General features: G+C 38.9%; 1 protein-coding gene and 1 long non-coding RNA gene across 2 annotated transcripts in view; both read left to right on the plus strand.

The window, feature by feature from the left end:
* The first annotated feature begins 489 nt into the window (after positions 1–489).
* Positions 490–4523, plus strand: LOC135469719 (uncharacterized). The gene is made up of 3 exons (XR_010444356.1): positions 490–690; positions 1083–1178; positions 4394–4523. It is a non-coding gene; the product is annotated as an uncharacterized LOC135469719 (long non-coding RNA).
* Positions 4524–5005: 482 nt separating this feature from the next.
* Positions 5006–14418, plus strand: part of LOC135470773 (receptor-type tyrosine-protein phosphatase T-like) — a 28864-nt gene continuing 19451 nt past the window's right edge. Inside the window, 7 exon segments of the mRNA XM_064749814.1 lie at positions 5006–5159; positions 5530–5676; positions 9094–9246; positions 11090–11245; positions 11543–11701; positions 12470–12607; positions 14234–14327. Of these exon segments, the coding sequence (XP_064605884.1) occupies positions 5006–5159; positions 5530–5676; positions 9094–9246; positions 11090–11245; positions 11543–11701; positions 12470–12607; positions 14234–14327 (1001 nt within the window).

Consider the following 14418-nt stretch of genomic DNA (forward strand, 5'->3'; position numbering starts at 1 on the left):
CCCCCCTCTGCAAAGGGAAGTAAATCTTGTACCTGATGGGACAGTGGCGCCGTCTACCTACTTGAATTACAATAACAGCTGTGGTTATTCGTGATCACTTAAATCATTATTGTGTAGCCAGAGCTCACTGCTCTTACATCAGTCACTAGATTTACTTCCCTTTGCACGGGGCTGGCGAGCAATGTTTCGGAAACAGAGTCTTGAACCACTTTACTATTACAAGACATCACCCTGAGTCCGATCTCGGGAATATACCATTGATATGTAGAGTAGCAACTGCCATGCAGCATGCCGACAGGAATGTAAACAGCTATCTTATCATTCATATCTGGTTGTTCAAAAGTGTGTTAAAAGCTAAGCCAAGCTTAAAACTCAATACCAGTCTTGAAAACTAATTGAATTTTAGCCGGGTCTAAATTTAATACTGAGCTTAACTGCTAATACACTTTTGTGAACTGGACCATGGACTTTTGCTCGTAACAGATGAGGGTCGATTGAGGGGCTTCACTCTGTCTGTGGGAAATTCCTCCACCAGTCACAGAAGATGCTATAGAGACGAGACACCCTCCTATTACAATCCCGGGTCGATTATTAGCAAGCAGTGTACAGAGGGGCCGGTGTCTGGAAACACTATTAGGATAAGGTCACGCAAAGGTGAACCTCTGACACTCTGTGAAGTTCTCATCTACGGTAAGTTGATTTCACAGCGCAAACCCTTTAGTCATTGTCGAACATGAACGCAATGCTAAGCTGCCATTATCGTGATTTACATAAATTTTTATCAATCTTTCTGCATTGCCATTGCGTTTGTAACTGTCTTTATTCTTATTTGGTACAAAACCAATTGATACTCAGAATCTATCAATATATTGCATCGACATGTGTACGTCTCCCAAATATATTTCTTTACTTTATGACTGAATACAAATATATGCATTTTAACTAGTTTAACAGGAGCATGTTTTTGTTTTCGGAAAAAGTTTTAAGTGGAATAACAGCGGCGTACTGTTTTTGATATGCTTTAATCAGTGTTAACGAAACTATGTTAACTAATAAATTTAAATCCGTTACATTCCTGACAGTTTGTGCACCTGGATGGTACGGTGAGACATGTGACGAGCGATGTGTGACGACAACGGCATGTTCCGGCTGTGACGTCACAGGGACTCGGTGTGAAGGTGAACGTCAGTTAAGACAAACAAAAATTCTGATAAGAAACAAATAAACACTAGCAGTGGATATTATATGTACCCGCTAGGGTAAAACAAAAACTTTTACATATACATGTACATGTATATCTCTGTCACCATGTTCATTATCTGCATTAGACAGTGTTTATTTAAAGTTTAGCTGGTGATTAAGCCTGTTAAATATACAATCAAGGTAGGCCTATTGTCCAACAGCTGGTTGTGGGGCGAGATATTATCACCGGACTGTCTCACGTTATCAGTGTGCGGTAACAAATTCTGGATACAGTCAACTTGAAAGAAGTCACACCAACTCATTGAAAGTTATCGCTTGCAGTTAAATACAAGTTTACTGACAGAGAACAATAGGAAAGAGAAGAAAGAAGGGAAAAGGTAAATAGTGTGCTCAATCGCCACATGCCAGTTTGATTTATTTATTTATTTATTTGATTGGTGTTTTACGCCGTACTCAAGAATATTTCACTTATACCACGGCGGGGGAAGCCCACGACCACCCGCAGGTTGTGCCAGACCTACCCACGTATCTCCGGAGTGGAAGCTAGCATGCGTTGGATTTGAACACGCCAGTTTTAGTGTTGACCTATTCTGTTTTAGTGGGGACATCCGACTTAACCTAGACACAAAATACAGTGCCGTATACAAAAGCTGCTGTGAGTGTAGGTCTTTACTGGTCGGCTGTCTTAGGAGAAAGAGCTCTGTTTTAAACGCGTGTAAAATATCGTGATAAAACATTAACTACACATAAAATTTATCAAATTAGTAATAACTAATATAAGAACAGTGAGGCAATGCACATGGTTATCCCTATAAGGTATAAAATATAACCAGGTAATGCGCATGGTTAACCCCATAAGGTATAAGGTGTAACCAGGCAATGCACATGGTTATCCCCATGAGGTATAAGGTATAACCAGGCAGTGCACATGGTTATCCCCATAAGGTATAAGGTATAACCAGGCAAAGGATGATTGGAGTTTACAACTGACTAACATATTCTTAGTACTGTTAAAGAACTGTGACAACAGCAAACTGCAAATTACCTAATTATAACTGACTGAATTGCAAAGTCACATAACAACGGGCTCGCGTCACTCGGATCAAGAGCGGTGTGAACAATTAGCATATTCAATATTGGCCATTGTTGCAAATCATATATGCTAGTATACCAAGATTCAACCATGGGGTGGTTGCACAGTACAACTTCTCCCTGCACAGACAATTTAAGTTGGCATATGTCAGCAGCGTGTCACCCATTCAGGCACATAGCAAGTATATATAAAATACATACAAGTTAGGGTAGTTATCACATACATTATAACTAACCAACGTGTGTATCAGAAACATGTATAAAACTGTAATGTGGAACATAAATCCTCAAAATAAATTACCACATGGATTTATATGTGTAAGAATATCTTAATCAAAGTAACAGCGAGAATGATTAAATCTATTATTATCTAAGGCAGCTTGGCTACATGTGATCAACATGTTCACAACTTATTATAGAAATTGAGAAACAAATTATTTACACATTAATTATCCATGCTACTACTGATGACCATTGAGGGTATTAATATATAAGACACATTGATGATCTGTCACGGAAATGTATAGATATGTGGCAGTGGTTTGTTCACATTCAATGGAGGCTACCATTTTGTCACATGACCAAAACAATCTGAGAAAGAGGTTCTTGCCAAACCCACTGTACAGGAGTTAATGACTGCCAGATGTGAGAACGAAAATTACCTCTTAACCATTACCTCTAGGGATTAATATGCCTGTGACTAGCAGTGCACAAAGGGCACTTTGTAACTAAATGGTTTAAGCGGACACAAGGTTATAAATAGTACTTTAAAAACTACAGCATATGCACCAAAATATTAACAACAAAGGTAATAACATGACAATAACATGCAGTGTCTTGAAATTACCAGTGGAAATATCTGATTCATCATAGTCCAAAGATGGGAAGTATTGAATTTAGACAGTTTCCGTGTTTTGCTGATTAACATCTTAATAACAAAACCCTAGAACACTGAAGTAAACATGACAAAAGTGGGCAAGAACAGGGAGAATATATACATATGTATACTCACTTATTGCCCCCCCCCCCCCAAATTAAAGTACATGTCTAATGATCCCATATGGCTCAAGCTATTTAGTAGACAACTATTACACTAGTGTTAATGCTAACATCCTGGGGTCGTCGTAATATGACTGAAAAATTGTTAAGAACGACGTTAAACCCCAGGCACTCACTCACTAACATCCTGGGGCCCCTAGGGCTAAACTCTTGGCTAGACACAAAATACAGTATTGTATACAAAAGCTGCTGTGACTATGTCTTTACTGGTCGGCTGTCCTAGGAGAAAGAGGCAGATTTTTCGTCTCTAACCCCCTAGAAAACCAGATAGATAGGCAATAAGTCCCCCCACTGCCTCTCTCTCCCAGGGTTAGATAGCAGCCAGGAAGGTCCACTGGCACAAAAATTTATGGCCTTAGTGAACATCAGCAACGACTCCCACACACAGTCCCCACTGGGGTACACAGAGTGGACAAAGTGGGTACTGGGGTTTACACGAGGGTTAACAATTACATAATGAGTTCTGGGGTATGAAATTCTAAGTCAGACTGAGGCGCTAAGCAACAATTAAATAAATAAATAAATAAATAAATAAATAATAGAAACTTGTAGAGAGTGTTAAAAATTTGCATTGGCGAGCTTTCATCCAAGACACTTACGTTTCTGACACTTACGTTTCTGACACTTACGTTTCTGACACTTAGCTCACAACCTGCTTCTCCAAGAAAGCACTGACCGCGTTTCACTTTGCCTTCTTTGAAACTTTTATCAATGGTACGGTCGTAATTTTGTGCAAGCAGGTTTGTCACTAAAGAGCAAAAGATGTTTCAGACATTCCTGAATTGGTTTATTATTTGCATACAACGAAGCGCCATCTGATCTGTGAAATTTTCTGGAGCATCCCGGATACATTATGTAATCCATTGAGTTGGTTAAAGAGGGTTTAAGCGTTGATTCGCTGCAACTATCAAACCCTTGACGAATGGCATCAAATGTTCGAATAGAACTCACACTGTTCATGTCTTTATCGTCATGCAAACAGGAACAATAAAGCTTCAGGAACATAGGTTTCAAATGTACTCGTCTTTTTCTTTGACAGCATGTGTTTCCGGTCGCTGGGGAGAAACGTGTCGCAGAAAATGCGGTCATTGTTGGGAAGGCAAATGTGATAAAGACAGATCAGATTGTTTCCAAGTTTCTCCAAACCCAAGGTGTGATGCTGGCTACATGGGTAGTTACTGCGAGACAGGTATGTATATATACTCCGTCCAAAAAATTAACCGTGCATTAACATTTCCTGAAGAAATGCCAAAGAAAAAGATCATAAAAGTAAGGTGCAGTAACGGAAGAAATCATGTCTTAAACAAAGGGTATGGATCACGTGACACTCTTGCCATATGTATATTTAAAGTTTCCTGTTACCCTACTCCGCCAGTTTTTCTTTCTCCTTAGAACGTCTGACTCAAGCGGTTGCAAACATTCAGCAGTTAGGTTTAGAACACAACACAACGTCATCTCACAGGTGACGTTAAATAAACGTGATCAAGCCGTTGGTATATTTTCCTTTGGATTAACGCAATAGGAAGTTGCAAGACACATGTTACCGGAACACGGTTGCCACACTTGCTGTATACTAGAGGAATTTTCAGTACGTCAGATAATGTCCCCGTTCTGAACGTCTCGTGAATCGTTTAACACACATTACGAACAGATGTCGAACAGCCGAGGAGACTGTCTGAACTACACCATACAAACATGGGTTAAGAGCATGTCTTCCATCAGTGCGTCCGATTTTTACACATCACCAAGCACGGCTATAGCAGTGCAGGCAGCGTATCAGGCGCCCTACACGCTGGTGTGGAAACGTAATGTTTACGAATGAATCTCGTTTTCACCTAATATATATATATATATATATATATATATATATATATATATATATATATATATATATATATATATACTAACTATATAACTATTGTATACTTTCTTAAAGTATTGCTTAAATCTTAATGAAAGTTCATATTTTCATCTGAAAATTGAGTACCATTTTGGCACCTCTATACCAATCATATTGTATGTAATAGTAATATATGTTAAGTGATACTCCCTAATTTTATACCAGATATGAGTGCACTCAGTATAAATGCAAACACCTCAAAATATACATGTACGTCACACTGACGACTGAGAAATGCGTACTATGTAATATTTTGTATTCTGACCTCTGTTAAGGATGTACACAAGGAACATATGGTCCCGACTGCGCGAAGTCCTGTGGAGCGTGTGCAGATGGAAAGTACGCTTGTAACACTACATCCGGGCACTGTTCAGGTCAACCCAGATGCAAGGCGGGATATTCTGGTCTGATGTGTGAAGAAGGTGAGTGGAAAAAAAAACTATGCGTGATAAACATGTACGCTGCAAATACGGGCAGTGTACATACATGTAGCTTACGATTCTTTACAATATGCACGCTGAACTTTGATTAAATGTGACTTATACCTTCACTTAAGTAAACAGTCCTGCACTTAAAGGGATACTGAATCGGCGCTGATTGGCTGACAGCTGAGATATGGTTTTCTGGGTTAAATCTTACAGCCTTTGTCACGCTTGAATAAATGTTCCATACCTAAAATAATTCTGTATCCCTTTAAAGTGAAAGACAACACCTGAAGTGTCTTAAACCGGGATTAAATATTGTTTTGGATTTTTTTCAACGCAGTAAAATTTTACTGAAACTTCGCCATCACACAATCAGCACGTCTCCATTATCGAGGGTAAGGTGGTGTAACGTTTACCCCAGCTATTTTCCGTATAATAGGCTAAGCAGTAGCCTATGACAAAAGTTGTGGATTTCGGCGACGAAGGCCCAAGTGACAAATATACTTTTCTCGGAAACTGAACATACTGAAAGAATATTTCTTCCACTGCTTGAACTGTTGATACAGTAGGCCCACTATATCATTTATAAGGAACTCCAGCCACCTTGTTTCAGTGCCCTAGTTACAGATGCACGTCTGGGGTATTCCTCGTTCAGGTGGTAGCCTCCGAAGGTGTTGCGCAGGTGATTGTGACCTCTATTAAATGTTTCCAAAATTACAACAGGATTGTTGTACAACTAGATTCATGCTGAATAAATCTAAGTACCTCTGAGACTGATCTAGGCATTAGACTGTCGCTGGATTTTATGCTTAAGTTTTGTAGAGGTGGCTTCTAACATGGAAGCAATGCTGACCTGTTATATGGCGGACGTCAGAGAAATGACCTCGGCTTGAACACGGCGTTTCAATAATTTTACTGTATGTTAGAAACGAAATCAGAAAAAAAACATCCCTTGTTTGCGAGAAAGACGAAAGAGCAAAATTCGAATTTTTATGTTGCAATAAATTCAGAGAAAAAATTATATCTTAGGACTTTTAATTAGTTTTAAGCGTTGTGTGGAGAGATGCCATCTTCTCATTCCCATAAACCTTCGGCATCCCTAATGAATTTTGCACAGACTGGTATTTTTTCTCGAGAAGCTGCTGATTAAACGCTTAAATGAACGAAAAAAAATGTATCTGGGGAGATGAATGCGGTTTGGGCCGTTACGGTATGCTACTGTCTGACATAATTCGTGATACCATCGTTGAATATTACACGGCTTGTAAATCAACTGAATTTACGTCTGTGGTGGTCCCTAAATGATTCAGACCTGCCTCACAACACTTTGTGAAATGGTCCTTCGGCTGCACGTAACTAAATCCTTGTAAGCGATCTCAATATGATATCTTATGAAGTAGCTCTGTGTTATCATCTGTCACTTCACGGAGTGAATGGTTAAAGGCTACGTCACAGCCTAGGCCACGCAACCTGATAGCAATCTCATTTAAATAATAAAATATGATACTTTTTACATGCAAAGCTTGAGTATCCCGCTTTTGATTGAATTATGCTTTAGCCAGTTGCTGTCTTGTCCTTTAAGTATGTATAAATTCATGCAAAATACGAATATATAATTCTTATAGGTATCTAGAAGTGTGGATCTAATTATCTTATCCTGCATTATTAAGATCTTTTGTATTGTTGTTTATCTCTATGTTAAATGAAAATGGAATGGTTTATGTCTTGTTTCATATGTCTCTTTACCATTTTATGTTAAAACGGATCTCTCGCCAACTTTGACATGGCGTACATTGTTAGATAACAAAGATTAGGGTCCAAATGTAATTAGTGGCCAAGGTAATGTCTCGTAACACACATTCGTACAGCAATCGTCATGGTACATGCCTCGAAGTCGAGAAACCCAAGATCAGACTCGGGTCGGGTCATACCAAAGACTTTAAAATAGTACTTTGCTGCTGTCTTGCTTGGCGCTCAGCGCTAAGGGTTAAGAGCAAGGAAAAAGAACAGGGGCCAGTTTCATGAAGCTCACTCAGCTAAGTTTGCCCGTAAATATCATGACGACCTATGTTTTAGATATATACACTTAGCTAAGGGCTACTGAGTACTAAGTATGCTTCATGAATTCGGCCCCAGGTTGGCCCGGTGTGAGCATAATGTGACTGGGTGGAGTGTCATGTCTGGTGTCTTCGGCATGAAACTTCAGTGAAGGCATCACTTTGGCAGCATGGACTCACCCTGTCGCAAGAAGACACATTATATGTACACACACCCAATGACTCTTCGAAGTCGTATGACTGAAAAATTGTTAAGTACGACGGAAAACCCCACGCATTCATTCATTTATGCATTCAACCATGTAATGAACGTATCAACAAGACGGAATAGTTGGTTAGCGCGCCTGTCACCAATGTGGTCGCTCTGAGTTCAAATCCAGCTCATGCTGCCTTCCTCTTCGGCCGTACGTGAGAAGGACTGTCGGCAACCTGCGGATGTTTGAGGGTTTCCCCCGGGCTATGTCCGGTTTCCTCCCACCATAATGCTGGTCGCCGTCGCATAAGTGAAATATTCTTGAATACGGCGTATAACACCAATAAATAAATAAATATACATACATAAATAAAAAGACGGAATAAAAACATGCACATAGGCATGGACCCGAACACACTAAGCCCCCTAAGCCATATCACTACAACAGGCTGCATATCCCTCTATTTTAGAACGGCAAGTTATGACAGGCAGAATCAGTATCTTAAAAATAATGATTTACACATTTCATATTAGGAGAGAGGCATAGCTATATGTCAATACTTATATTCTACTTTTAATTTATTTATTTGATTGGTGTTTTACGCCGTACTCAATAATATTTGACTTATACCACCGCGGCCAGTATTGTAGTGAGAGGAAAACGGGTAGTGCCCAGGGGAAGCCCACGATCATCCGCAGGTTGCTGGCAGACCTTCCCACGTACGACCAGAGAGGAAGCCAGCTGGATCTACTCTTAAACACTTTCGTTAACAAATAATGGCTTAAACGAAAAGTAAATAACAATAAATAATATAATCTTAGTTATTTCGGATGAAGCGTAGAGGAAGGGAAACCAATGTCCTGACTGACATTTAGCTGTGGTAATGTATGGTTAATACATTTTGGATTGCTGTGAAACCAGATGGTGAATAGGTCAAACGAAATCTTTTGTAAGTCATTGCACGTCTTCTCACAGGTGCCCGATTGATATTATTCAATAATTTTCGCCGACGATTTTGTTTTGAAAGGGTTAGCAATTCTGAAATCTGGTTTTGACTCGATTTAGATGCATGAGAAAACCTAAATAGCCTTCAAAGCCAAATTTTAGATGATTAATTCAGTGTAGACAGCTTAGTATAGCATCGTTGGTGCTTTATTTTTCAGTTTGTGATAACGGAACTTGGGGAGCAGACTGTCCTTATCAGTGTGGCAGTTGTTTTAACGGTGCTGTTTGCGACTCGAGAAATGGGTATTGCCCTATATCCCGAGACCATCCCCAGTGCTCGGCTGGATTTAGTGGCCCCAGATGCGTTACAAGTAAGCAAAGTTAAATGTGCTTTCTGTATGGTATGTTTACTCAAGAACGTTTCACGGAGTTTTCAGAACAAAGGCTGTGATCGTTCAACTTCTCTTTGGCATTAATGTTGATTTTTACTCAGGCATACTCGTCTGATTTCTGAGAAAGTGACATATTGCTTTTACCTTTCTTTATTTCTATACCGTTACTGTTAAACAAAAGAAGAAGAAAGAAAATACAATTGAAGACGTAAGCATATATAGAAAAAACCAAAGCAGCGACGACAGTGTGATGGCTGACAAATGGTTACAGATAGCCCGTGAAATACGGACTCTGTCAAATCACCTCGGTTGCGGGTTTTATTTTAACTGTTCATCGGTGTGGCAATTGTTAGTACACGGTAGTACACAGAAACATTAAAACAATGCAAAGGCACCAGGCCCTGGGATCACGAAACGATCTTAGACTTAAGTCAAAATTTCAATCATTAAATTTAGTATGTTCCTTTCCTGAAATTTATTTTTCAATAAGTTACCCAGAATTCACAATATCATGCAGTGTTTCGATCTTGTTACGTAAGAAATATACATTTTAACGTGATTTGAAACTTTGACTAAAGTCTAAGATTGCTTCGTGATCCCGAGGTCAGGCCCTGGGGTCAGGACTCTGGGATGCTTAGTTCACCAGCAGAAAAAAAGACCCTTCTCAATGATAACTTGACATTGGCCCTTTGAGATTGTCTTTGTGAATCCAGAGTTAGAGCTACGCCCTTAATTTAGGGGATTCTTCATGTATAGGAAAAGCTGTTCAGCTTTCCTCCAGTATTATTTCCTCCGCCTGACTATATATCAGATATTACCGAGTTCTGGGTGAAAAGTTGATTTAATATATAAATAATTGTACAACTACAGTCTAGTTTTTTTTTAGAGAGTAGCCTATATTCAGCTGTCTGTAAAATCAGTCAAATTCGCCACCAATATTGCCTTTAGTCAGTGAGACGTAACAACCCAAGCTCTACATATTCACATGTTGAACGTCCATATTATTACAAGGAAAATGCAGTTAGAATACTTTTTCTAACTCATAATGTTAAGCTCCACAAGCTTAGCTTCGACACTAAGAACGTATTGCCTCGGGTGACGTCATAATTATTCAACAGTAAGTTGCATGTTGGATAGTGCATTTCATTCTCCTTACAATAATATAGACTTCCAGACATATAGGCGACTCGCTAAATGAAATTTGTTAATCAATTAAAAATGCATACCATATCCTGTCTTGTTATAGTTTAGACAATGTAATGATGAGACAAACGCTGATCAGTGTTCCAAGGGTATTTATTTATTTGATTCATGCTTTATACCGTACTCAAGAATATTTCACTTATACGACGTTGGTGATTACAGCTTTTGTGAGAGGCTTCTGGGTCATTGTGCCACACTAGCGTGCTAACCCCCTCGACTGGATAGATGACAACTGAAAAACTCAAGGAAAGGAATCGTGTTTTGCATGTGAACATTATATTTAAAGAAAACGTTATGTCATCTTGTAGTAAAATATAATGCTCGCGCGGGGAGGGGGGGGGGGGGGGGCGGATGCGGGGGCGGTGGCGGTTAACTAGCACTTGTATTGTTTTATTTAACTGGTTTTAAAAGTGTCTGTCTGTTTATGTTTGATATTTATTTGATGTTCTCATTATCTCATCGAAGACCACTTATTGTCTATTAGTTTAAACATCCTCTCGCCAATGTATGTCGGCAATACTGTCGATGTGGCGTTAAGCCATAATCATTCACTGGTGGATGTTGTCGTTAAATTGTGGAAAAAAATTTTTTCAATTATTTATCAGCTCACATCTTTAAGCTTGTAGCAACGGTAAGTACGGACCGGACTGTTTGGAGGATTGTGGATCCTGTGCTGAAGGACATGGCGTTTGTGACACCATATTTGGTCTCTGTCCGGACAGATCAGACCAGCCAAGATGCATGCCGGGATATTTCCAAGAAAAATGTGATGCAGGTTTGTGGTTGTAATGATTTAAAAAAAAAAATTGTGAATCCTAAGATCCACAAAATGTACCGTTAAGAGTACATTGTGAAATCTCATAACCAATTCACCTTATATATTATTCATTGTGTCGTCATTGTGGTGGCTTTCTAACCAGTAATGTGACAATACTTTTTGCCGCCCAAAAAAACTTGACATATTTCTAAAACGTGAACAGAATGTAATTATTACGCTGTTTATTTCAGCATGTGAGAACAATTTATTGGTGAGACCTGTACAGAAATATATAGCAGATGTATCATTTTACAGAATGTCAAAATGGTACCTACGGCGAGGACTGTCTAAAATCGTGCGGTAACTGCTATAACGGGACTATGTGTAACAAGAGGTCAGGAGAATGCCCCTTTGTTGGGGGGAATCCCCGCTGCTCGGCTGGATACTTATACACAGACATCACGTGCCATACACGTAAGTATTTGACGTGACAAAGTGCTGGAATTTTATATACTGAAATCTCACTCTTATGAATTGTCATCTTGCTTTAAATGCAAAAGAACTTTAAATACATCACTGAGCCCTGAAGAAATGAATCAAATTATGTTTATGAACAGTGTTTAATGGCGGAGAGAATGTAAAAATTAGTTCAGATAAAAGAGTGCAAAAAGTTAGTTGTAAATAAGGTGTTCAATATTTCTATTTAATTTCTCTTTAAACACTTGAAAATAAGGGTGGGAATGATAGGTATTTGGGACCACCTTTTGGTATATATAATATTTGTGTAATAATGATTTAAATGATGATGTAACACATGTTTAATAAATATTCCCAGTATTTTCAAATGTCTTTTTTTTTCCTGAAAAAAAAACTCCACCATAAGACCAAATTTGCAAATACTTTTTTACGCTCTTTTATCTGATCTTGGCATCGTTTTTATGTTTTTTTTTTCTCCTTTAATGGTCATTCATATGACATGTACGTCCCGTTATACTGTTTTCTTTACCTTCAAAGAACATACATACTTTCATACTTTCACGACGCCTGGCGCAGTATCAGATCTTCCAATATGATGGACAAACAGACAGTCCAGACTACGAAGATATCAGTAATTCGTCTCATCAATACATTTACAAGAAAATAAGTATTTTATCTCAACACAGATTCTGTCTTCGGAGTGCATTAAAAGATATCAATGGACGAAAACCTGGGCGACATACAGCCATTTTTCTTTTCTTCTAGCGTGCGAGACAGGATTATGGGGAGACAACTGCTCCCGGCAATGTAGCACTGGTTGTGGAACTGAAGGATGTGACATTACTACTGGAATGTGTCAGAAAGGATGCCGCGACGGCTTTGTGGGCGATGGCTGCGAAGAAGGTATCTTATATGTGTATTGCGCCAGAAATTTATGTTTAAAATAGACCTACACTCTTTTCTGCTTGAAGATACCGGAAACCTAAGTTTAGTGATGATTTCCTGGACAGTGGATAGCATATGACGAAACAACAGCGAAAAAACAGTTTAGCAATGGTTCATTTCAAGACTGAAATAAAAGAGACAGCTTAGAGTCAAGGGAGGTAATTCCTTGAAAAGGGAAGTAACCCATGTATTACGAAAATTCGGAATAGACGAAGGCAAACTAAAGTAATCATAAGTACACGTGGTTGGCCTTCCTTTAGTAAGGAAGATATTATTAACCCCTCGTCTTACAGGTACCTCGAACGGCCTCAACAATTGTTTACATTCTTTTGGTTCCTGCTCTTCTTAAAACAACAACAACTATACAACTAAACATATAACAGTTCCAAGAGGAAAACATTCTGGGTTCCTTTCCTGTCATATTTTTCAAATCTCCAAAGAAGGTCCTCCCGGATCCATGCCACACTCACACTAAAATGAAAAACATACGGACATTCCAGTAGCTTACCCGGGTCTATGGAAGGCTTCCAACCTGGTGAACAGGACTGGCTTATTTGCTGTTTTTCATTTTTTCTTAGAAGACAGATAATCATAACAGTTTGTTCCCCCTAAAGAAAAGTGAACTCCATGGTGTAAAGTGTGTATTTAGTTTTTTTCATTCATTCCTGTCTTGAAGACAGATAGCACCAGGCCTTTTTTTCTCCAAAAGGGAAATGATTTCTGGAAAGTTCACTATATCTTTCGTGACTTTCTTTCACCCCTTTCTTGAAAGCAGAGAACATTATAATGCCAGTGAAGAGGAATACTGTTTACAATGCGTATTTAGCGTTTTTCATTCTATTCTGAAAGACAGAAGCAGTATGTTTCTCCTAAAGGGGAATGATATTTAGGGATTAAAGTGTTTGGCGTTTTTCATCCCTTCCTGAAAACAGAGGCTGTTTGTTTCTCCTAAAGAGGAATGATATTTAGGGTTTAGAGTGTTTGGCGTTTTTCATCCCTTCCTGAAAACAGAGGCTGTATGTTTCTCCTTCAGGGGAATGATATTTAGGGTTTAGAATGTTTGGCGTTTTTCATCCCTTCCCGAAAACAGAGGTCGTTTGTTTGTCCTAAAGGGGAATGATATTTAGGGTTTAGAGTGTTTGGTGTTTTTCATCCCTTCCTGAAAACAGGGGCTGTTTGTTTCTCCTAAAGGGGAATGGTATTTAGGGTTTAGAGTGTTTGGCGTTTTTCATCCCTTCCCGAAAACAGGGGCTGTTTGTTTCTCCTAAAGGGGAATGGTATTTAGGGATTAGAGTGTTTGGTGTTTTTCATCCTTTCCTGAAAACAGAGGCTGTGTGTTTTTAGTAAATTGGAATGATGTCTATACATGTAGGGTGTAGAATGTGTATTTGGTGTTTTCATTTCTCGCTTTAAACAGAAAACTGTATGTTTCCCCTGAAGGGTAATGATTAGCAAGGTTCAGAGCACGAATTGCACCTTTCATTCCTTCCTGAAAGACAGAGAGAAGTATGATTTTTTACTTCTTCTTCTTCTTCATATTACTGCTACACTGCAATATTGTTGTTATTTTTTTTTTTTTTGCAGCTTCACATCGGAATAAAATGACCGGTGGTATAGCTGGTGGTATTGTCGGTGTCCTCGTACTTTGTCTTGTTGTTGTAGCGATCATCCTTTTCAGGTAAATTTGTATAGTGTTCTTACTTGTGTTCAATCAAACAATGTAATGTATTTTCGCTTTCAAATCCACAGAGCAGGATGATTTTTGTTGC

This window comes from Liolophura sinensis, chromosome 7 (assembly GCF_032854445.1).
Source record: "Liolophura sinensis isolate JHLJ2023 chromosome 7, CUHK_Ljap_v2, whole genome shotgun sequence".
Lineage (NCBI taxonomy): Eukaryota > Metazoa > Mollusca > Polyplacophora > Chitonida > Chitonidae > Liolophura > Liolophura sinensis.